Raw genomic sequence first — 25,852 nt, forward strand, 5'->3', positions numbered from 1 at the left:
AACATAATCCTGGTCAGCAACTTCCTGGTCAGATAATCTCCTCCTCCAGAGAGGAGCTGCGGTTCTGTCTCTCACCAGGCAGACAAATTGACTGTGCTGGTCTGCCCTTGGAGATTCATGACCTCAGCAAGTTTCCAAAACATTATATTGGAGAATTTTATCCAACCATGGAATCAGAGTGCTGATGATCTCTGTAACCACCTGTTGTCCAGTAGCTTTAACGTGACTGCTGAGCAAGGAATTCCTGTAGTCCTATGCTGCAGACATTAGAGAAACCAATAAATCCTTCTACACAATAGCAGATGCAAAATTTTATCCAAAGGAACTGTTCTGCATAATGACCTGCATAGATTTTGTCTAGTCAGAGCTGTATAATGCAGAGCATAGAACTTCATCCAGTAATTCCTCCAGTTGAGGGAATTTTTCACTACTGTCAAGACCAATAACTTGTTGAGTTAGATCCTATTAGAAAGACATCCATGTTGAGATTTTCAAAAGTGCCTGAGTGAGTTAGGCACCTAAGTCCCTTTGACTTTCAGCCAGTCTTGATTTAAAGACTCCAGATAATGATGAACTAACCATTTTCCTTGATAATCTGTTCTAGTGTTTCACTATTTAAAAGTTGTCTTGTTTCCAGTTTGAAGTTATCTAACTTCAACTTCCAATTATTGCATCTTGTTATGTCAGTACTAGGTTAAAGAGTTCCATAAAGTCTAATGTTTACTTCCAGTGTAGGTACTTAAAGACTCTGATCTAGTAGCTCTTAAGTTTCTCTTTGATCACCAAAATAGATTGTGCTCGTAAGTCTCTCAATGTAACGTATGTTTTCCAGACCTCAAATTAATTTTTGTAGTACTTCTCTGAACCCTCTCCAATTTTTCACAATCATTTTTAAAGTTTAGACATCAGAATTAGACACAGTTTTCCATAGTGATCTCACCTGTGCTGTATGTGAAGTTGATATCACCCAGGTATTGTTTCATATTCTCTGTGTATATATAAAGTCTGCTGCAGTTTCCACGATATGCATCCGATGAAGTGAGCTGTAGCTCACGAAAGCTTATGCTCAAATAAATTGGTTAGTCTCTAAGGTGCCACAAGTACTCCTTTTCTTTTTATGTATTTAACATTTCCCTGTTTATGCATCCAAGGATTGGGTTAGCCTTTTTTGCCACTGCTTCACAGTGGAAGCTCATGTTCAGTGGATTATCTAGTGACCCTTAAGTCCTTTTCAGAGTTACTGCTTTCCTGAGGTTTCCACCTCTCACTACCACGCACACATGTCCAGTAAATATGGCTGCCCACATTCTGTGTTCCTAAATGTAGTTCTGTTCTCCTGGTTATTTGCCACCCCACCAATATTTGTCATCTGCAAATTGTATCAGTTGTGGTTTTATATTTTCTTGCAATTTATTGGTAAAAATACTGAACAGAGTTGAGCTGACAACTGATCCCTGTGGGACTCTTGTAGAGTCTTCCTAATTATTGATGATTCCCTGTTAACAATTATGTTTTGAGATCTATCAGTTAGCCAGATCTTAATCCATTTAATATGGATTAATTTGGTTTTGTACAGTGCTTATTTTTTTTATCATGGTTCCTGACTGCCTTCCCTCATTTGAAATCTAGCATCACCCAGTGTGAAGAACTTTGTAAAGTATACTGAGAAAAGATTGACTGGATCAAAGATGGCATCTCCAGTTCTTAGAAATCCTATATGTACCCCTCTTGGTTGGTGGCAGCCAGTCAGGTGCACTTGAGTCTACTGTTGACATAGAACATTAACACCTTCAGAAATAGCAGCCTATCAGCCTTCCTGAAACATGCAGTCGTCCAGCGTGTGTTCAGGAAACCATCACTCAACGTCAATGACTTTGCTGATAACCTTCCCTTCCCAGGCAAAGTGATTGACGTATTGGTGAAAAGCCATCTCCAGCAGCACTTGACCTCTGCTAATATCTTAGAATCTTCCCTGACAGATTTTAGACCAGCGTATGGAACAGAAACAGCACTGGTCACACTGATGGAAAATCTCCTCTTTTTCAAAGACAGTTGGCACACATACATGCTGATGTTAGATCTGTCTGCACCCTTGACCAGCACCCTTTAATTATGAAGTGTTGATGACTCATCTGAGTGACCTGGTGAGATGAGCAGAATTGCATTAAATTGGCTTCCCTCATTCCTGTCATGTCATGTGGGCTATTGCACTTCCTAGAGAGATTTCACATGAGGACTCTCTCAGGGTTTAATGTTGTTTATCCTTCTATTCAACTTTGCCATCCTTTATTAAATTACAATTCTAGGGAAGATTTGAGATACTACGGACCCAATGCCAACAACATGCAGATGTCAGTTAGCTGCAGATCTTCTGTAGATGATGCTATCATCCAGATATCTCAGTACCTGAGAGAGCACTGCTGCTGAATGAAAAACAGTTGACTGAAACAAAACCTGGGAAAGACAGAGGTGATACTGGTGGGAAGAAGAAAATGCTTTGAAGAACTTGCCAAAGTGAAGCATGGTCCTCAAGTTTTTAAGATGCTTGTGAGAGAAAGCATCTTTTTTTCTGTTTCTTGTACAGTGTTCAGCACATCACTGGCACTTAGTAAATAACTGAAGATGTCTACTTTTTCAGTTACAGTGATATGCAGTCTTGGGATGCTACTAGACTCCTCAGTGTCCGTAGATTACTGGATGATGACAGTAGCAAAATATGCTTTTTATTACATCCTTGGCTAGTCAGGAGCATGGCTTCTTAGATGTGGATCTGTCCACGGTGATACAACTAGCTATCACTGCAAAACTCAATTATTCTAATGTGCTGTACCTGGGGTTGAATGTGTGAAGGCAAAAAAAAAACCCCTCACCTGCTGGTTCAAAATGTCATGGTCCACTCGTTAGGCAACAGAGCCTGATGAGAGTTTGCCACTTCAGTTCTCTGCTTGCTGCAGTGGCTCTCTGTCCAAATCCAAATGTAATAAACCAGGGCCCAGCCAACTGATGATCTCAGAGATTGCCCCTTTCCAGGCATCCCATAGCAAAAGCTATGTTCATCATGTAGTCAACCCACAGCTCCAAAATGAGGTTGATGCAGGATTTTACTATCTGCATAATGAAATGTAAAACAATTTCTGCTACATCATTATCACAAGAATCCTGAAGGGTGGCCGAGCAATAATAAACAGCAAAATATTCTTCCAAACCGTTTTCCAAAATCCCTTACCACTGGAAACATTCAGAGGTACCATAATGGTGTAATATAAAGAGAGAGAAAGCTTGGATGGTGCACTGATATCCTGGGTATGGGTGCGTCATGCACATTTGTAGGAAGGAACATCAAAAAAGGAAGAGGTAAACTTATAAATTGGAATGTAAATGAATGAGGTCTTTCAGAGAAGAGTGTAGAAAGAAGAGGAATAGACCTAAGAACAGAGCGTCATGGTTCATCCTCCAGAGGGAACAGGAAGATCAATGAGGGAGCAATATTTGGTAAAGACAAAGTCAAGGGGGTAGGGTGCCCCCACTTTCCTGCATCTGCCATTGCACCCCTTAGGGTGATAATCGCACAAGCTGGATTTTATGCTAAAATGATGAACAGTTAAACAGTTACTGTTGACATTTGTCGTCCTTAGGTTTCAGTTAAAAACACGTTGAAATGAATGGGGGCATTTTCTCCCTCTCTCGAAGCTGTTCTGTTTTCACACTCATAAAGATGATATACCTTGTATTCCCATATGGAAGGTTTTAGCTGCAACCAGAAGTGCTGGAAATGTAATTTTCAAAAAGTGAATGGAAGTTATGATTCTGAAGAATTTAATCTGTCATGGGAACTGGTTTAATACACCAGGTTGGCAGGGACTTTGTCACTTGTGCTTTAGAGAATGGTGTTTAAGGTCTAATAAATTGATACACTGAAACAAGAAGGCTTCATATGTGAAAGCAGATTCTCTCTACAGCGCCAAAGAAAGGGTTCAATTAAAGAAGATTCTGTTGACTGTTTTCCTCAGTTTTCAAGTTAATGCTGGGGAAGTCACCCTTTTGTATCAAACCATATTGAGAGTTGTGTTTTCTACGTTATGCTGACTCTTCTCATTGCGTACTTAAGAAAGAGCAGATCCTAAGCAGAACAATGCAGTGTAAGTGGCTTGAAATTGATAAGACTCCTTCTGATGATGCTTTGAGACAGAAGCAGTAGTAGAAATGTAGAGAATAGCTTCTCTCAACTTCAGGTGTCTTCAACTAGATCTGTTCTCTGTGCATCTGACAAGTCTGGTATCAGTTGTGTGTTGATCTGGATTTGCCAACCAATGCATTTTTCCAAAGCCGGATGTTAGGGGAGCTCTGAGTTGTTGCAGCTGTTATTATTTATTGTTTGTATTGAGGTGGCACTTAGGAGTCCCAGTCGTGGACCAGGACCCCATTGTGCTAGGCACCCTACAGTCACACAACAAAAGGATGGTCCCTACATCAAAGAGCTTACAATCTAAGTCAAGTCTCTCCCAGTATGCTGGCTGTTGGGGTGCTACCAGCTGCTTGTGTCCTAGCTTATCCCAGTCATAAACTCTGTAGTGGCTATTGATTATTACTACTACTATAATATATTTTGTTGATGTAAGTATCGGTTCCCCCCTGCCTTTTTTTTTAACTGTGCATTTATGCCACAGAATGGTAACACACTTTTGTGATTGATGTGCAGGGAACAAAAAGAACAGCTGCAGAAGTTGAAAGAGTTTGTGCCTGATCCCCACATGCCCCAACTCTCATCACAGGAAACTTCTAGATCACAAACCACAACTACAAGGCCACGTGCCTTTCAGGTAAATGAAATCTGTGCTAAAGGAATGAAATGCTGTTGATAATTCACCTGGGTGTGAACATTAGTTCAAATCTAGAATCTAGCTAAAATAGATATTTCCTGGCTTCTGATGGTGAGGCGAAGCAAACTGAGGTAGGTAACTCATTAAATAATACTTTACACTTAGTCAAATCTCGCAAAACTGTATTTTGGTAACCTACAAACCCAAATGGAAAAAACTTTTGAGCTTGTAGTTGATCTAAACACAAGCCAGTGAGATTCTGCTGCTGTGTTGGGGGCAAGAGTAATGTGTCTAATGACACGCTTCTCATAGACCAGGGGGAACATGACATGCTTTTTCCAGTGTAGGAGCAACATATCAATTCCTAGCATGCCCCAGGCATTCAGGTAATCCCCTGAAGAAGGAGTAGGACATTTATAATTGTCTGATGGTGCTGGTGTTCTGCCCCAGCACTCATTGGGCTACAAACTTCACTTACCTGCGCTGGGCTCTCCCTTCCAGTAGTTCAGATTAGTGAAGTTCTACTGTACATTTGTTTGATACAATATTCTTGTATATTTGTATGTGTGTGTTTCACATACTTGTTAATCTGAAGTATGGATATGGATCAAAGTAGTTCAGTTATTTGTAGGGAGGATAGGAGAAGATATCTTAATTTTACACTTTTAAAAAGTTAAATTAAGAAGTTTTGCCCTGTCACCCAGATCACTCTGCTTGAACACTGTATACCTTTCCCCTGTCCTTCATCTCTTTATCTTTTTAGATCAGAGGTTCTCAAACTCTGGTCCGCAGACCATCAGTGGTCCGCGAGCTCCGTTAAGGTGGTCTGCAGATAGTTCTCTCTAAGGTGCACGCCTGGGTGGCCGCACATGAAAGAATGAAGGGCCACCCACCTAATTAGTGGAGTGGCTCAGGCATGGCTCCACTAATTAGGTATCTAGACCCTGGAGAAGGCGGACATGTAAGGTGAGGTGGTGGCACTGGGGGGAATAGGGGTAGATGGGAGCGAACAATGGGGTGAGAAGAAGGGGTAGGGGAATTTGGGATATGCAGGGCTGCAGAAGCCAGAGAAACAGGTGACTTTCCCCAGCTCTAGGGCTGCGGCTGCCGGAGAGAGATGGCCCTCCTTCCCAGCCTCAGCTGGGGAGCTGCCGCGGTAGACCCTTCTTCTTCCCAGCCCTAGCTCAGGGGCTGCTGTGGTGGGGGAGAGAGGAGGAGAGACACCCCCCCACCCTCTTCCAGCCCCAGCTTGGTGGCTGCTGGGGCAAGGGAGAGAGGACACATCCATCACATTAGAAAGGTGAGACTACTGATATTAAAATATGAGTTGAGTGCTTTTATTTGTAGAACAAAAAAACGTTAATTATTATAAGTTTTTTTTATATAGCACTTTTATCCAAAGCACTTTACAATAGTTAGTTAACGGTACAAACAAAATTTGGAAAGATCATTAAGTGGTCCGTCGAGACCCTCAGCAATTTTCAAGTTATCCGCAGGGAAAAAAGGGTTTGAGAACCACTGTTTTAGATTATAAACTCTTTGGAACAGGGACTATCCCCTCCTTTGTGTTTGGAAAGCACCCACTGAATAATGGGTATAATAATATACTACTTAAATCACCATACTGCTAAAACTGTTTAAATCATTTTACAAACATGACTGAATCCTATCAGCACATCCATGAAGTAGGTAAATAAATATTAGACACTGATTGGCAGAAGAGCATGAAATCTGCTCACCCATTTTCTTCTAGATTGTCTGTTTTCCAGATGTTGAAGCAACTCAGCTTCTGTGTTTCTCAGCAACCTTTGGCACAGGCTCTGTGTAGGAAGCTAGAAGAGTAATTTTTTCTTCAGTGTACACAAACTGTGCTTTCCATATGTAGGCCTGACTTGACATGAGTAATTGGACATGGGTGAGGCCTCATTTCGTGGGAAACAGGGTTAGGGAGGTAAATAGATCAACAGCCTGGAAACAGAATGTCTGTACTAGCTAAGGTAAGGGGGAACTATTTATAATGGAAAAAATAATGGAATAAGATAAGTTGGGAGCAAAGACTAGGTAAAGAGTAAGTCATATATGGACAGAGCATGCTGTACAGGGATTGCTTCCTACAGAGTAACCAAGCCAATCCCAAAACGTGTAATGCAATGTATTATGTAAATGTACATAAAGGAAGAGGCTTGCTGCCTAACTTTGGATGTGTGGTATGCTTTATACCAGGGATGACCAACCTGAATGGGAGAAGGAGCCAGAATTTACCAATGTACATTGCCAAAGAGCCACAATAATACGTCAGCAGCCCCCCATCAGTTCCCCGCTCCCAGTGCCTCCCACCCACCAGTGGCCTAGCCGATCAGTGCCTCCCCCTCCCTCTTTGCACCTCCCAATCAGCTGTTTTGTGGCGTGCAGGAGGCTCTGGGGGTATGGGGGAGGAGTGAGGGCATGGCAGGCTCAGGGGAGGGTGCGGGAAGGGATGGAGTAGGAGCAGGGCCTGTGGCAGAGCCAGGGGTTGAGCAGTGAGCACCACCCAGCACATTGGAAAGTTGGCGCCTGTATCTCCAGTCCCAGAGTCGGTGCCTATACAAGGAGCCGCATATTAACTTCTGAAGAGCCGCATGTGGCTCCAGCAGAGCTTTGCCATTCATTTGTATTTATCATAGAATCATAGGACTGGAAGGGACCTCGAGGTCATCTAGTTCAGTCCCCTGCACTCATGGCAGGACTAAGTATTATCTAGACCATTCCTGACAGGCATTTGTCTAACCTGCTCTTAAAAATCTCCAGTGATGGACATTCCATGACCTCCCTTGGCAATTTATTTCAGTGTTTAACCACCCTGACAGTTAAGAAGTTTTTTCCTAATGTTCAACCTCCCTTGCTGCAATTTAAGCCCATTGCTACTTGTCCTATCCTCAAAGGTTAAGAAAAACAATTTTTCTCCCTCCTTGTAACAACCTTTTATGTACTTGAAAACCGTTATCATGTCTCCCCTTAGTCTTCTCTTTTCCAGACTAAACAAACCCAGTTTTTTCAATCTTTCCTCATAGGTCATGTTTTCTAGACGTTTAATCATTTTTGTCACTCTTCTGTGGACTCTCTCCAGTTTGTCCTCATCCTTCCTAAAATGTGGTACCAAGAACTGGACACAATACTCCAGTTGAGGCCTAATCAGCACAGAGTAGAGTGGAAGAATTATTTCTCGTGTCTTGCTTACAACACTCCTGCTAATACATCCCAGAATGATATTTGCTTTTTTTTTTTTTTTTTTGCAACAGCGTTACACTGTTTACGTTACACTGTTTACTCATATTTAGTTTTTGGTCCACTATTTAGCTTTTGGTCCTTTCTGCAGTACTCCTTCCTATGCAGCCATTTCCCATTTTGTATGTGTGCAACTGATTGTTCCTTCATAAACGGAGTACTTTGCATTTGTCCTTATTGAATTTCATCCTGTTTACTTCAGGCCATTTGTCCAGATCATTTTGAATTTTAATCCTATCCTCCAAAGCACTTGCAACCCCTCCCAACTTGGTATCGTCTGCAAACTTTATAAGTGTACTCTCTGTGCCATTATCTAAATCATGATGAAGATATTGAACAGAACCCAGACCAAGAACTGATCCCTGCGGGACCCCACTCGTTATGCCCTTCCAGCATGACTGTGAACCACTGATAACTATTCTGTGGGAACTGTTTTCAAACCAGTTTTGCACCCACCTTACATCTAGGTTGCATTTCCCTAGTTTGTTTATGAGAAGGTCATGCGAAACCATATCAAAAGCTTTACTAAGGTCAAGATATACCACATCTACCTCTTCCCCCTATCTACAAGGCTTGTTACCCTATCAAAGAAAGCTGTCAGGTTGGTTTGACACGATTTGTTCTTGACAGATCCATGCTGACTGTTACTTATCACCTTATCATCATCTAGATGTTTGAAAATTGATTGCTTAATTATTTGCTCCATTATCTTTCCGGGTACAGAAGTTAAGATGACTGGTCTGTGATTCCATGGGTTGTCCTTATTTTCCTTTTAATAGATTGGCACTATATTTGCCCTTTTCCAGTGTTCTGGAATCTATCCCATCTTCCATGACTTTTCAAAGATAGGTTTCAGAGTGGTAGCCGTGTTAGTCTGTATCAGCAAAAACAATGAGGAGTCCTTGTGGCACCTTAGAGACTAACAAATTTATTTGGGCATAAGCTTTCGTGGGCTAGAACCTATTTCATCAGATTCATGGAGTGGAAAATACAGGAGCAGGTATAAATAAATGAAAAAATGTGAGTTGCCTTACCAAGTGTGAGGTCAGTCTAACGAGACAATTCAACTGACAGCAGGCTACCAAGGGAGGAAAAATAAGAGACTGGGAGTGATTGGATCATTACAAAACCTAAACCTAATTTCCCCAATACTAATTTCCCCCAACTGTTACTCACTCCTTCTTGTCAACTTTCTGAAATGGGCCACTCTCATTAGCACTTCAAAAGTTATTTTTCCTTCCTTGGTATCCTGCTGTCAATTGAATTGTCTCGTTAGACTGACCTCACACTTGGTAAGTCAACTCACATCTTTTCATGTAGTTATACTTGCTCCTGTATTTTCCACTCCATGCATCTGATGAAGTGGGTTCTAGCCCACGAAAGCTTATGCCCAAATAAATTTGTTAGTCTCTAAGGTGCCACAAGGACTCCTTGTTGTTTTTTAAAAGATAATCACTAATGGCTCAGATATCTCCTCAGTCAGCTCCTTGAGTTTCTAAGATGCATTTCATCAGGCCCTGGTGACTTGAAGACATCTCACTTGTCTAAGTAATTTTTTACTTGTTCTTTCCCTATTTTAGCCTTTTCTGATCCTACCTCATTTTCACTGGTATTCATTATGTTAGACATCCAATCACCACCAACCTTCCCGATGAAAACCAAAATAAAGAAGTCATTAAGCACCTCTGCCATTTCCACATTTTCTGTTGTTATCTTCCCCCCACCACCCCATTGAGTAACGGGCCTACCTTGTTCTTCCTCTTGCTTCAAATGTATTTGTAGAATGTTTTCTTGTTACCCTTTGTGTCCCTAGCTAGTTTGATCTCGTTTTGTGCCTTGACCTTTCTAATTTTGTCCCTACATACTTGTGTTATTTGTTTATATTCTTCCTTTGTAATTTGACCTAGTTTCCACTTTTTGTAGGACTCACTTTTGATTTTTAGATCATTGAAGATTTCCTGGTTAAGCCAGTGTGGTCTCTTGCCATACTTCCTATCTTTCCCACACAGTGGAATAGTTTGCTCTTGTGCCCTTAATAATTTCTCGCTGAAAAATTGCCAACTGTCTTCAGTTGTTTTTCCCCTTAGACTTGCTTCCCATGGGATCTTACCTACCAACTCGCTGAGTTTGCTAGTCTGCCTTCTTGAAATCCATTGTCTTTATTTTGCTGTTCTCCCTCCTACCATTTCTTAGAATCATGAATTCTATCATTTCATGATCGCTTTCACCCAAGCTGCCTTCCACTTTCAAATACTCAACCAGTTCCTCCCTATTTGTCAAAATCAAATCTAGAACAGCCTGTCCCCTAATAGCTTTCTCCACCTTTGTTACAAAGTTTTACAGTGCTTCTTTTAATTTGTCATGTTGAGTATTGTATCTGTTATGGGAGCGGGGTGGTCAGACTATGGACCTTGTGGTGAATAAAGGAGTACATTATCCATGTAACCTAGGAGAGCCAGGAGGTTGATGTTAGCTGAACAGAAAGCAAGTTTTCTCTAGGGTGAGCCAAGGAGCTGGCGTTAACTCTGGAGAGGGTGGATTTTTGCTGGGAGTTGTCAAGAAGCTGGCAATAGCTGTAGATAGGGTGTATGTACACAAGAGCAAGAGAGGTAACTGTAGTGTCGGAAGCTCTGTTTATACTAGGAAGTTTACTAATTGTGGGCAGTGGGTGTTGCTGAATACAGTTTAACTGCAAGACTAGAACGGCCAAACCATGATCACAGCTTTTTCTGACCAGTCCTCTATTAGGGTTTGTGAAACAGTGCAGAATATGGTTTACTCTAGTGTACAGTTGCACTTAAATCATTTTCAGCACTGGTTCAGCTGCACCTGGTGTCCGCAATGGATACATTTTTAGTATAGATGCCGTCTTAGACCTGCTGCTGTTTAGAGGCAATTCTTCTTCACATATCTATAAAGTAAAATTTAGCTGAGAGAAACAGCCTGGAAGGTGCTTTGGCTAAAGAGAGAGCTTAATTTGGTAAGGTCATTTTGGATGAGAGAACAGTTACGTTAAGACTTTATTCATATTTGACTTAATGGATTTAGAGGTTTCAAGTAGTGAGCACACACCAACCAATCCAGAATGGCTGTTCTTCTTGGGATATCAGTGTGTAGTTTTGCCCTCCTATGAGGGGACCTGAAAATGCTAATGGTTAGGAATGTGTGAATTACAGACTGTTATGAAAGCACCCTTCTCAGCTGGGACTAGAGGTCTGCTCAGGCCCAATTTTAAAGACCAACCTGGGCCTGAATCTGACCCTGGCACAGCCGACCTGAACCTGACCTGAGAGTGTCAAGTCCTTTTCTGGCCCACCCGGACCTAACACTTTCCCCTGAAACTGTATTGCCGCCACCACTGCCTTGTCTTGGGGGTTGTCCTGCGGGGGACTTCCTACTCCCCATGCCTGGTGAACGTGATCAATCACCGGCCACCTTCTGCTCACGGGGTTGGTGTGGCAGCAGCTGTGTACTCCACTCCTGTCAGCTACCACTGCTTTGCTGCACCGTGTGTGCTGTGGAGTGAGAGGCACTGTGACTTGTAAGAGTGATAACTCCCTAGCAGACACAGTGCAGCCAAGTGGCAGGACCCGGAATCCGTTTCCATGATGCCAATCCCACAGGTAGGAGGAGATGATCTGAGCCGACCTGACCTGAACCCTACACTTGTAGCTGGGTCCTGTTGTGTTTGGGTCAGGTTTGCAAGGCTTAATGGGACACAAGTTGGTCAGAGGGCTTTGTTTACTGTTTTCACATAGGGTGAAATGTTTCCCATGTTTAGGCATCTTCTCAGCTGCCACCTGAGACACCAATAGAATCTCAGCCTATCAAACCTTCTCCTGCTGTTATTATAAAGCCACCAGTGTTGTTCAGGCAGCCCACCCTGGTGACGAGGCCAGGTGCCCCGGTGACAAGGCCAGGTGCTCCGATTCCGGCTTCAGCTACAACCTCAAGTCAGGCTCCTGCAATAAAGCCAACATCTGGTGCTGTGAAACAGGAACGTTGGGATGAGGATTCTTTTCATGGACTCTGGGATACCAGTGAAGATAAAGGAGCAAATTTGGAGTATGCATTATGTAAACCAGAATCAGTGCTGCCACATACAGTGTCATCTTCTGGGAAAATACCTCCTCCAGGTCATACTCCCATTCCATCATCTGTACCATCATCAATTCCTAAACCACCTCTAATTCAACAGACTGTGGACTATGGCCATGGGCGGGGTGAGTAATGGAAAAAATAATTTTGCCTCTAATACAGGACCACTTAAACAAAACTTTTTATTTCTAAAGGGACGTGCTCTGAGTGTTATTTACCACACATAGTATGCCCAGAATCTTAACACAATCCCTGTGTAAGATCTGTACATCATTATGTAGTGCCAAATACCTCAGCTGCAGTGAGGTTGAAAGTTGTTGCTATATGATTGATCTCCTCACTTAAATAATTAGACTGCACTCATGAGTAGGGCCCTACCAAATTCACGGTCCCATTTTGATCAATTTCACAGTCATAGGATTTTTAAAACCTTAAATTTCACAATTTCAGATATTTAAATCAGAAATTTCACAGTGTTGTAACCAGGTGTGTATGTGGGTGGCGGTCCCGATCCCAGGGAAACAGGGTAGTGGGGGGATCGCAAGGCTATTGGAGGGGGCGTCACGGTATTGCCATCCTTACTTCTGTGCTGCTGCTGGTGGTGGTGCTGCCTTCAGAACTAGGCGGCCAAAGAGGACTGGCTGCTGGCTGGGAGCCCAGCCGTGCAGAGGTAAGGGTAACATGATATGGTATTGCCACCCTTATTTCTGTGCTGCTGTTGGCAGCAACACTGCCTTCAGAGCTGGGTGGCCGGAGAGTGGCGGCTGCTGGCTGGCAGCCCAGCTCTGAAGGCAGTGCCGTTGCCAGCAGCAGCACAGAAGTAAGGGTGGCAATACCATATCATGCCATCCTCACTTCTGTGCTGCTGCTGGAGACAGTGCAGCCTTCAGAACTGGGCTGCCAGCCAGCAGTAGCAGAGCTTTCTGCAGCTGCGGGAGGTTCCCAGAGGTGAGTCTGACCTGACCGTGGGATCAGCCTATTCAGGGGAAGTGGAAGTCCCATCCCTCCCCAGCCTGGCCAGAACTAGCAGCTGGACCCTAGTGTACCATAGGAGCCCCCAGCTTGCGCACCCCAGCCTTTCCCCTCCTCAGCTCCAGGCCCAGCACTTGGGAGCTAAAGGGACCTTGGGCTGACTGTGTGTGGGGGCAGGGTGTGTAACCATAGCACCCTGAGCTTTCGCCCGCCCATAAGGCCAATCCTTCTGCCCCACTCCCCCCCTCCCCCCCCCCAAAAAAAGAAGTGATGATCCTCTCCCCTCTGCTTGAGTTTACTTTTTCCTTCCATGGTGTGATGTTGAGGTGCTTCACATGAATTAAATTGATTATTGCCACCTCTGGTTCTAATCAATACTAGCCCATGTGATAGAATCACAAAACAGTATATCATAACCAATACAATATTGATACTCTACAGGTCTTTTTATCTGTTAGATCACCTGTAATAAAATGGACCACTTTTTGAATGCCTACAAGTAGAACATCTAATGCTATTGTTCTTTTATTATTTGTCTGTGTATTGCCCAAAGTAGATGAGGAGCTCTGCAGGCAGGAATGAAGATAAATGCCTTCCCCTCAAGAGTTTACAACTTATATCATGAAGAATGATGGATGGGGTTCAGATTTAATACTGAATTTCCCACAGCTAAAATTTAATATGAAGCTTTTAGTTGAGAGTTAATTTCCCATGGTTTTACACTGCTTTAAAAAGAGAGAGATTCTGCTCAAATGCAGTTACTTTTAAAATGAGTGTTGTGGTATAGCTAGCTTTATTGTCTCTGCAACTTGCCAGTAGTTATTTGGAGCAGAAATGATCCCATGATTTGAATATTTTATTAAAAATTGTTAGAAAACTGACAGGAATCTAAACTAGCTACTTCAGTTACTGTTGTCTACATACTGGTATCTCTCTGACAACTATAGGGTATGGCTACACTGCAGTTAAAAACCTGCAGCTGGCCAGGCTAAGGCGCTGTTTAATTGCAGTGTAGATGTTCAGGCTCGGGCTGGCGCATGGGATCTAGGACCCTGCAAGGTGGGAGGATCCCACAGCTAAACTCCTTAAGGAGGGAAATATGTTGCCTTGGGAAAATGACCCACCAGTTCAGTTTTAAAACTGAGCTGCTTTTCAGCTACTTTTTTTAAAGTTTGTACTTTTATGGGGCTTTTTGTTAGGCTATAAAACAACCAGAAACAGACTGTTAGCTACTACAGTAGATAAAACTGGGCTATTTAAAAAAAAAAAAAAAAAAAAAAAACCCATAAGCTCCCCTTATTATCTGTGCCCTGACCAACTACTTCCTGCGGTCCAGTTCTGTGCTTTCCTGCTTGTGTTTTAGGCTTTTCCGCAGCTGTAACCTTCCAGTTTGTGCTGCTGTCCCTAGTCTCTTCAGCCAGAGACCGTTTATGGGAAAGGAAGAGAGGGTGTATGTGTGGCATTATTCCCCCAGCAGCTATCCTGTTTGAATCACTCCCTCCTTTCTTTCCATTGGCTTGTAGAGTGTACAACACATTTTAACTTTTGACAGTTAAACTCCCCTTTCCTTTAATTTCAACAGTAGTAAAAGATGTTTCAATTATTTTCAATAGAATATTTGGTTATTTACTTCTACTTACAAAATTTTCAATCTTGAAACAACTAGCTTTTTTAAAAAAAGTAACTTTTTAAAAATTGCAGCTGCTTTGAATTACACAAATGCTATAAAAACTCCTCCTATTTAAATGTTTTACATCCATGAAATTTCAACAGGGAAAGTCAGAATATTTTTAATTAAAAATTTAAAAATATGCAGTTCTGAGATGAGATTTTGTGTTGAATTTGAGCCATGAACATTTTAACTCTCCTAGGAACCCAGGGTTTTGTTGCACTGTATTTTTCTGTGGAAGAGTCAAATTCCATTCCAGTAATACAATAATAAAAGGACTTCACTGCAGTCCTGTTTGTTTCACCACTGGCCTTCAGTGGTATACACCAGAAAAAAAAATGCAGACATTGGCTTAACTGTAGCATTGCTAAGGCGTTCCTTTCTGTTTGGATCACTCTCCAGAGAAGTTTAGCTAGCTCTTTTCTATATCTTTAATGGAATTAATGAAAAAAGTATATGGGGAAAAATACATTGGAACATAAGAACGGCCATACTGGGTCAGAACAAAGGTCCATCTAGCCCAGTATCCTGTCTTCCAACAGTGGCCGGTGCCAGGTGCCCCAAAGGGAATGGACAGAACAGGTAAACATTAAGTGATCCATCCCCTGTCACTCATTTCCAGCCTCTGGCAAACAGAGGGTAGGGACACCATCCCTGCCCATCCTGGCTAATAGCCATTTATGGACCTATCCTTCATGGATTTATCTAGTTTTTTTTTTTTTAATCTTGTTATAGTCTTGGCCTTCACAACATCCTCTGGCAAAGAGTTCCACAGGTTGACTGTGTGTTGTATGGAGAAATACTTCCTTTTGTTTGTTTTAAACCTGCCTATTAATTTCATTGAGTGACCCCTAGTTCTTGTCTTATGCGAAGGAGTAAATAACACTTCCTTATTTACTTTCTCCACACCAGTCATGATTTTATAGACCTCTATCATATCCCCCCTTAGTCATCTCTTTTCCAAGCTGAAAAGTCTCAATCTCATTAATCTCTCCTGATACAGAAGTTGTTCCATACCCCTAATAATTTTTGTTGCCCTTTTCTGAACCTTTTCCAATTCCAATGTATCTTTTTTGAGATACAGCAACCACAACTGCACGCAGTATTCAAGATGTGGGCCTACCATCAATTTATATAACAGTAATGTGATGTTTTCTTTCTTATTATCTATCCCTTTCCTAATGATTCCCAACATTCTGTTAGCCTTTTTGACTGTCGCTGCACATTGAGTGGATGTTTTCAGAGAACTATCCACAATGTTGCCAGGGTCTCTTTCTTAAGTGGTAACAGATAATTTAGACCCCATCATTTTATATGTATAGTTGGGATTATGTTTTCTATTGTGCATTATTTTGCATTTATCAACATTGAATTTCATCTGCCATTTTGTTGCCCAGTCACCCCGTTTTGTGAGATCTCTTTGTGACTCTTCACAGTCTGCTTTGGACTTAACTACCTTGAGTAGTTTTGTATCATCTTTAAATTTTGCCACCTCATTGTTTACCCTTTTTTTCCAGATCATTTATGAATATGTTTAATAGTACTGGTCCCAGTACAGAACCCTAGGGGACACGACTATTTACTTCTCTCTATTCTGAAAACTGACCATTTATTCCTACCCTTTGTTTCCTATCTTTTAACCAGTTACTGGTCCATGAGAGGACCTTCCCTCTTATCCCATGACAGCTTACTTCACTTAAGAGCCTTTGGTGAGGGACCTTGTGAAAGGCTTTCTGAAAATCTAAGTACACTATATCCACTGGATCACCCTTGTCCATATGTCTGTTGACCCCCTCAAAGAATTCTAGTAGATTGGTGAGGCATGATTTCCCTTTACAAAAACCATGTTGACTATTCCACAACAAATTATCTATGTTAACAAGTTAATCTATGTGTCTGACAATTCTGTTCTTTACTATAGTTTCAACCAGTTTGCTGGTACTGAAGTGAGGCTTACTTGCCTGTGTAATTGCTGGGATCACCTCTGGAATGCTTTTTAAAAATTGGCATCACATTATGTATCCTCCAGTCATTTGGTACAGAAGCTGATTTAAATGATAGGTTACAAACCATAGTTAGTAATTCTGCAATTTTTCATTTGAATTCCTTCAGAGCTCTTGGGTGAATACCATCTGGTCCTGGTGACTTATTACTGTTTAACTTATCAATCTGTTCCAAAACCCCCTCTAATGACACCTCAGTCTGGGACAGTTTCTCAGATTTGTCACCTAAAAATTAAATTAAATTATTTTTTTCTTATGTGAGTTGTTTGTTGCTCTAAGTGGTATTCAGTTAACATTAATGTAGCACAAACATTCTTTATACAGCAGGTCACTAATATATACTTAGGCCTAGTTACCCTCTGATCACTTTGAATGCCACTATGTCATTGCTTTTAGAGAGGGGAGGAGATGGATGAGGGATGCAATTTGGGACAATATCCTTACTTATTTTCTTGTCAAATTTCTTTACCAGATATAACCACCAGTAAAGTTGAACAAATTCCCTATGGGGAGAGAATAACTCTGCGTCCAGAACCTTTGCCTGAGAGACAGCCATTTTCAAAAGGTAGGCACTGCTTGGCTAATTCTGATATCCTTTGAGAAAGGTAGGCAAGCATCATGTGGATAGCCGAGAACACTAAACTTTTGTTCCATGCTAGAGATTGTGTGCTGCTTTCTTCTTTTAGAAGCCCATAACTATAACATTATTCCTATGCTTTTCCTGTTCCCTTGGAGTTTTTTTAAGGATTGGCTTATATTTTTACAGTTCAAATTTTGGGGGTTTCTTTTTTTCAGAACATCCAGGCCAGCGGGATCGTTACAACAGAGAGAGGGATCGTGAGTCTTACTTTGAGCGTCAAGGCAATGCAAACACAGATTACCGAGATTTTAAAAGGGAGCGGGAACTGCACAGAGACCGAGGCTCAGGAGACTATGATCGAGAGAGGTTTGAGAAAGAACGCCATCTTCGAGAGGACAGGTATGCAGCGCAGGACAAGCTGGATCATAGTTGTATCCACATGATTGATGCTGTATTAGGTGCTGTCAGACTGTCAGTTTCATTTGAAGGACATATGTTTGTATACTGATTGGGAATTCAGAGCTGCGCTCTGTAGTCGAAATCTCAGAGCTATGCAAAATGCTGTCTCTTCTGGCAGGGCACCTCCAACTGGACCGTCAAGGACTCAGTCTTACCGTGACAAGAAAGACCATCCTTCCTCAAGGCGAGGGGGCTTTGAAAGACCGTCATACGAACGAAAGCCTGATCGCCCGACCTATGATCATGGACCTTCCATGTTTGGAGGTATAGTTCCTTAGCCCCAAAGTAATACTACAATGTTGGGAAAATGAAACAAGGAAGGTAGATCACAAGAAGATGTATTACTTCATTATGGATATAAATGTTAGTGGCATTTATCAGGGCAGTGTCTGTCTTGTTCTTGTGATCTTCTGTCTCTCACTGGTTATGACATCTAGAAAGTAGCAGTGAGATATTTTGCCCACCAGTTATACAGATGTCTGTGATCAGAACTGCTTAGGACTGCAGTTGTGGCTCACTTGGTATTGACATCTATAAAGTGACATCTGACACTAAAAGTGCAACACTATTTCAAGACCCTGTGTGATCATATGCAGTAATCGTGACTCCATGGGCTGAGTTGATTTGATTTCAGTTTTCAGAAGTCAGAGGGAGGAGGTTATGAGAGTCCACACCTCTCAAAAGCAAGAATCCCACAGATCAATATCATGTAATAAGAATGATAAACTGTCCATCTTGGACTTATAATAAACTCAGCACAGTGGTCTCTGAGCACCTGAGTGGAAGTGAATCAGAACAAAACTATCAGAACCACCTGGAAGTTTTTAGAACTTCATCACACCCTTATGTAGTATGGATTCCAATAAAAGAATTTCCCATAGTATTCCGAGTTGGATCTGACTTCTTTTCCCTGCTTTGCAGAATTGTGAATTAATCACAGACATTACAAAGACCAGTCCGTTTTCCTTGTATATATGGACTGAATAAAGATGCTTAGCATTTATATAGGGGATTTACATATTCAAAGCTATTTATAAACATTCATTCAGCCTCAGAACTCCCCGGGAATGTAGGTCATTATTATCCCCATTTTACAGTTTACAAAGAGGTTAAGCGACTTTCCAAAGGCCACAGAGGAAGTCACTGGTAAAGCTGAGACTTGAACTAAAATCTTGTATTCCAGTCTTGTTGTTCTTTGACTATTTCATTCTGCCTTTTGGAAATATGGTCATATTTCTGTCAGTACAGATTTTCTGTTTTTATGGCATTGGCTAAATGAGACTGTCTGTCTTCTCTACCAATCAGATCTTAAATTTTGGCTAAAGCACACAGTCTCAGAAATCACTGGGGTCTGTTAGAATCCTGTGAACTGAGATTTCTGATTTAGATTTCTGATTTTAGTGAGCTGAGAAAATACTTGTGTGCAATTACTGAAATTTGTAGGTGACCGGAGAAATTACCCTGAGGAGAGGATGCCTATTTCTGCTCCATCAGTACCCCGCCAGCCACCCCCTGCTCCCCGGGTAGAGAGGAAACCAGAGTCTAAGAACGTGGATGATATTTTGAAGCCACCAGGACGGGACAGCAGGCCAGAAAGGGTGAGTAGCATGGAGCTGCTATCCATTCTGAAGGCAACAAACAGTGTTAAGGGGCCTCTATTCTGATACATTTCCCATTTGCAGTATGCATGTTTCTGAAGCAAATCCCTGCCCCATCTAAAGCCACTGAATAATTTGTGAACCCCAAAACTGGGAGCAGGTTGAACATCTAAAACGTAACTTGTTAATTTTGGTGTTCTCATAGACCAAGTAAGGACTGCAGGAAATGGTTTGGGAAAAAAGCTATGAAGGTTCACTTTGGGGAGCTCCAAGAAGGCTTTGCTGATGATACAAATAGAATAACACAACATAATCAGGTGGAATACATCTGAGATTTAAACCTCTTGGATTTGGGAGAGCAAGAAGAGGATTCCTATTAATTGACAATATTTATGAGTTTCAGAATTCTTTCTGAGACCAGTGTTCGACTGTGGTACGTGGGAGGGATGGGTTGGCCATATGCTGTAGGGAGGGGTGTACATACATTGGCAAAGGATTGTATAGTTAAGGTAGGCTCATACTACTAACTTTATTTTAACAAATGCTATGCAATCTTACATTATAGGGCCAGATCTTCAGCAGGTGTCTGCTGAGGTTATGGTTCTTACTGGGCACAATAAAAACAGTTAAGGAACATGCCATAGTGCTGGCTCTCTTTTGTGATACTGTATCCAATGGGTATGCAAGATTGTGAGCCGGAGCACGTTGGTTGGTAGATAGGTCACATCCGATACTCAGGGGTTCTGCTGAATGCAGCCCAAAAAGTTGTCTTTCTCTTATGCTGTCTTTATATCAGATTGTCATCATAATGAGAGGATTGCCTGGCAGTGGAAAGACACATGTAGCAAAACTCATCCGGGTAAGTAGATAAATAGCTACTTTCCTATATGTTGCCAGACTCTTAACTGTAAAACATCAGCATATCTCTAGGAATGTGCCTCTACGTGCACACTTCTTCTCTCCTTTCCTTCTATTTCTTCAGTTAACACGGGGAGATCATATTAGGTCGGTCCCTTGGAAGAAACAATCTTGGATCTGGAAACTCAGTCTCTAATTGCTTTAGATTCTAGTTCTTCAAATGATTGGGTATCCCCTCCCAGAACTAGAGGGAAAGGCAGCTGGGATGACTGAAATAAAAAGAAAGGTGTTCAGTTGCAACAGATAGTAAAATGTTCTTTTCTTTCTCTTACTGAATGTGGATCAGGTTGCTGGGGTGTGCTCTGGGCATACTGAGGGCCCACATTGTAGAATGGAATTTGTATTCCTTGGTTATTTCCTTCCCAGGACAAAGAGGTGGAGTGTGGAGGACCGGCACCCAGAGTTCTCAGCCTGGATGACTATTTCATCACCGAAGTGGAGAAAGAGGAGAGAGACCCAGATACAGGAAAAAAAGTGAAAAAGAAGGTATACTCCATTTGTGGCTCTGTTGATTTAAATCTCTGCTTGAGAAAGGAAGGAAAGTGTATTTTTAAGGGAGGCACATAACAATGTAATTACAATTAGGGCTGGAACCTGATGTTTCGATGCAGTGGTGTTCTTTTGAACAAGGCATTTCTATGTGTGGCCAAATTAGAGCTAATCTGTGGGCAAGTTCTTTAGAAAGGTACATACAAATGGAAGTTTGGTTCTGCTGCCCTTATGCTCAGTGGTTGTGATATCAGGATTTGAACTCCAGCTGTTTTAGAACTCCTGCTTGCTCTTGACCTGCCTTTTGTCCTGGACCCAGGTGATGGAGTATGAGTATGAAGCCGATATGGAAGAGACCTACCGCACCAGTATGTTTAAAACTTTCAAAAAGACCTTGGATGATGGCTTCTTCCCTTTCATTATCCTGGATGCCATCAATGACAGGGTGCGCCATTTTGAGCAGTTCTGGAGTGCAGCGAAAACCAAGGGCTTTGAGGTAATGTCAGGAGTCATTCACACTCACTAGTACCTCTAAAACAATGAGCCCTCTTTCAGGAAAAGGAAACCAAATGGAACCCCCAGTCAGTCCTGCTGGTGTTTAGTATTAAATGCTCACTCATTTATCAGTGTATACATCTTCTGCACGTGCAGCTCAGACGTACATTCACTGTATGGGAAAATTGCTTTAGATAGTAACATATTAATTTCCTGATGAGTTTATGGTGTCTAATACTAATTTTCTCTTTCTAGGTGTATTTAGCTGAGATGAGTGCAGATAACCAGACTTGTTCCAAGAGGAATATCCATGGACGCAAGCTAAAGGAGATCAATAGGGTAACTGTATATAGAAGTGGAGTCACAAGGGTTATTCAAGTTAAATTTCTTTGGGCTTTCAGGTCCATTGATGTTGGTGAAACCTCATATTGTTTTAGAACAAATATATCCCTCACTGTGTTGAAGATGGGCCCATAACCCCTGTAATTATTTCAGTAGGATAGCTGCAATGTAACTGTACTCAAGAAAGTTCTGATCACTCCTGATCAAAGACCCACTTTTTCAATGTGGTGTGTTGTAGGAAGTGCTTTATTTTGTATATCTCTTGTTAGATGTCTGATCACTGGGAGACTGCACCACGTCATATGATGCGCTTGGACATTCGTTCTTTGTTGCAGGATGCTGCTATTGAAGAGGTGAGTGTCACTCTATTTGAATGAAGTGGAGAATGTATGCATTTGTGTTTACATTGAAAATGTAAATTGCGGAAGAGAAGTTTGGTTGTTATTTATTAAGTACCAGTAGTCTATTTAGCACTGTACAAACCAAATATGGTTAAGACTCACCCCGGCACAAGAACAACTTGAGGGATTTTACTGCTGCATTTGTGGAGACCATGCTCACACTTCTTAAGCGAAGAGTAGAAGCTATTTTGTCCTCCACTGACTGTTGACTATCAGTTAAAGAGTATCTTTACCTTCTCTGAAGAAACTCCGCATTCCTGCAGAATTGTTGCAGCTGTGTAACTTATTTAATTAGTGGGGTTATAAGTTTGAAAAATGTTGGGGGCTTCGCAAAATTCCATTGATTCCTCCAAGTCCTTGTTTTGGGAAGTCCAGAGACTCTGTCACAGAAAACAAATATCTGGATCCATACTATGTGTCTGGAGAGGAGTGCTTTGAGAGAAAAGCATGTTGCTCTCTGTGTACCAAGGGGAATTTACTTTGACATGCATTCTTGGCATTTTAGCTTTCTGTATTTCTGTAATCTTGTTAGATATTTTAGTAGGTCAAGAGATCTGGGACTACATTGGTGCACAGATCACGTACAGTTTGAGTGCAGCACAGCTGTATGCTGATGTCAGAGCAGCTTTCACAGTGGGCTTAGAAACGCCTGAGCTGTGAAAGTATGAAAACAGAATTTATTCTTTTCAACTTGACAACTCAAGGTTCCTTACAAACCATGAGATCAACAATTCATTTTCCAGTCTACAAATACTAATGCTCTTGAAACTAGTAATCTCAAAAAGAGGAGCAAAAGCCTGAGCTCTCAGGAAGAGAGAGTATGAGCATAGATTTGGGATTTATTCTACTCTAATGTGGGCATCCAACTTCCATTAATGGCATGAGGAGCTGCAGACCCATTGAGAGGGTTTTATATTCCTTGATGCATATGTGAACGTCAGCAAAGAGATGGGTCCCAAAAAGTAATCAGTTATATGGGCAAAGTTGAATATGTGCATAAATTATTTCTGTATGTGATAATATTCCTCTGTTTTTTTCAAGATATCTGTCACTCTGGTATCTAAAGTACTCCAAAGTAAAGACTGAGTAGAGACATGTTGGCAGGTAGAGGGGGCATTTCCCTGCGGTATATAAGTAGCAAGTTTGGGATCCTTTTAGAGACTTCAGGTTTTGACATGAATTTGTGTACAGTTTGTGTGTGTGTAAAATGAGAGAATATCTTACTATTACAGGCTCCAGTAACACAAAAGGATATCTGTGGTGGAGAAGGTCGTGACTTCCCCTCACCAAATTCCCCATTCTTTCTGTGGCAAGAATAGAATCTGAAATGAAACCGTTTATGTAGGGAAGAAAGTGGAGTCTGTCTCAATATGTTGCACCAATATATTTGTCTGAATAAATCCTCTCATTCTGTTCTCTCTTTGTTGGAGTTTGGGGTCTACTCTGCACCCTTTGGATAAGCAAGTAATACTCAGAAGTCAAGCAATGCAGCATAATTCTGTGTGTGTGTTTTGGACTAGGTGGAGATGGAGGATTTTGATGCTAATATTGAAGATCAGAAAGAAGAATCCAAGAAAGATACAGCAGAGGAAGAAGAAAGCGAACTGGTAGGAGATACCTCACCCATCTCAAACAAAGTGTATTTTATTAAAATAACTAAAATGGAGTCTGTTATAAATCCCAAACCTCTGCAACTCCCAGGAATGTAATGCTAATACCTACATTGTTTGTGATTGGTTTCTTATGGATGTCTAAGAGGATTTTAGTACTAAATCTTGGTCTGTTTTTCTTAATTGATTTTTAAAAATCTATAACTATATTTACTATGAATAGGAATAGTATTCTCAACCGAGCATGGTACCATGCTCCAGGCACATATCTACAAGCTACAACCTCTGGAGCCTGCTTTTTGTAGACAATTCAGGTTTGAAACTTCTCAGGTGGAGAAGGGGAAAGCACATGTACTGTTACATATGGAATACCCTGTGTAAGTACAAAGACATGCAGAAACCCTGTGGTGGGAACAGAGTTTATTTAAGCTTAGCTTACTTAAACTTGCACTTGTCTTACAAACTTTTCTTGACTAAAGTAGTGTCTGACACCACTTAATGCTGTACTTATCTCTTAGAAAGATTTGGGAAGAAGCATGTCGTCTTTCCCAAAGTACACTCTCTTTGTTTGCTAGTAATAGCTGATTACTCAGTCTTGAGGTGGGATATCATTCAGATAACTGAAACCTGGAGAGTGGGCTTTAAGCTTCGTTTTATTTGCTAAATATTTAAAAGGCCATGATGGCTTATTAAATAAATGTAACTTCTTGGAGCTGTATCAACTTAGTGCTTGATGAATTGTTCATGCCAAATCCTGGCTCCTACAACCAAAGAGCTAAATTGCAATTAAAAAAAAGGTAACAATGATTCTGAGAGACACTGAGACCTTTTTCCTGATGAAAGTTCACTATTCCTTAGGAATGGGGTCAGCGCTGATAGATTGTAGAAGAGAAAGGAAATATAAAAGTTAAAAAAAAACAAACTCTCCGCAGGCAGAGTAGAGATTAATAAACATTTTTTCTATTGATATGACTCATTTATTCTCTTTACTAAGTTATCCTTTGACAGAGAATAAGTCTGAATAAAGTGTGATCAGGAGTTCCAACTAAAGACACTTCACTGTTTGTAGGAACGTGGCTATTAACTTCCAACTGCCTGGAAATGGGCCATACCTAAAACAGATAGTAGTGTCTTTAGTTTTCTAGAGCACCCTGTATAAAAATATATATATCTATATAGATATGTGTGTGTGTGTGTGTGTGTGTTTCTATTATGCAATACATATAACCACAGATTTGAGTTGCATAAATCAAGGAGAAAGCGGGGGGGTTGAAAATTGAGTAAATTATTAATTAAAAACAGTCCACATATAAATATGGCTTCCATTCAGAAACGCAAAAGAAAAAACAGCAAAGAGTTATCTACTACAGTTCATCTCTGCTACTCTCTGATGTGGCCAATGTCAGAGAGAGGCATGCCAGACTGATACAGAAAGGTGGAACAGTGCACTGTCTTTGACATCTGTTGTCTTTTTGAGAGCCGTTGGTGGGAGTTCTTGCATTCATTTTGTTACACTTCCATTTTGCCCTCGGAGAAGGAGGGGTCAGAAGCACCTACCAGCTGGCAAATGTCCTGAGAGACTGTCTTGCACCAAAAGGTGACATCTGAATCTTGTCTTATACTAACTGAAGGAGGAGGATACAGTACAGATTCAGCACATAGAACACAGGGCATTTAATTCACATCATCATATAGGGTGACCAGCTGTCCCGATTTTATAGGGACAGTCCTGATATTTGGGGCTTTGTCTTATATAGGTGCCTATTACCCCCATCCCGATTTTTCACACTTGCTACCTGGTCACCCTACCATCATAGTCACTCATATGTTGATATATCAACTCTACTGGATTCTTTGTATTGTTAAAAAAAACTTTCTTTTCTGTGCTTGATGGTATGAAGTATTGACATTTTAAATTCAGTGTTGTTGTCAGCATATTGGTAAAACTAGTGCAAATAGCACAGTGTTCCATTAAATGCAGTGTTCTAGTAGTAGATGAGCTTTTGAACAGGTTTTAATGCACAACTTACTAAAAATTTTGATGTAAATATACAAGTTCATTATAGTTAATAGTACAACACAGATGACTTAGTTCCTACTAAATACATACTTGATTTAAAAAACTACTTGCAAA

General features: G+C 41.3%; 1 protein-coding gene across 1 annotated transcript in view; it reads left to right on the top strand.

Annotated features, from left to right (window-relative positions):
* YLPM1 (YLP motif containing 1) overlaps window positions 1–25,852 on the top strand; it is a 59,645-nt gene that overhangs the window by 22,273 nt on the left and 11,520 nt on the right. Inside the window, exons 6-17 of the mRNA XM_084629937.1 lie at window positions 4,700–4,820; window positions 11,866–12,307; window positions 17,299–17,391; window positions 17,622–17,805; window positions 17,984–18,129; window positions 19,309–19,463; window positions 20,260–20,322; window positions 20,748–20,867; window positions 21,190–21,366; window positions 21,621–21,704; window positions 21,977–22,060; window positions 23,629–23,715. Coding sequence (XP_084486063.1) covers window positions 4,700–4,820; window positions 11,866–12,307; window positions 17,299–17,391; window positions 17,622–17,805; window positions 17,984–18,129; window positions 19,309–19,463; window positions 20,260–20,322; window positions 20,748–20,867; window positions 21,190–21,366; window positions 21,621–21,704; window positions 21,977–22,060; window positions 23,629–23,715 — 1,756 coding nt within the window. The remainder of the gene's footprint in view (window positions 1–4,699; window positions 4,821–11,865; window positions 12,308–17,298; window positions 17,392–17,621; window positions 17,806–17,983; window positions 18,130–19,308; window positions 19,464–20,259; window positions 20,323–20,747; window positions 20,868–21,189; window positions 21,367–21,620; window positions 21,705–21,976; window positions 22,061–23,628; window positions 23,716–25,852) is intronic.

The sequence above is a fragment of the Lepidochelys olivacea genome (genome assembly GCF_965140295.1).
Source record: "Lepidochelys olivacea isolate rLepOli2 genome assembly, chromosome: 6".
Classification (NCBI taxonomy): domain Eukaryota; kingdom Metazoa; phylum Chordata; order Testudines; family Cheloniidae; genus Lepidochelys; species Lepidochelys olivacea.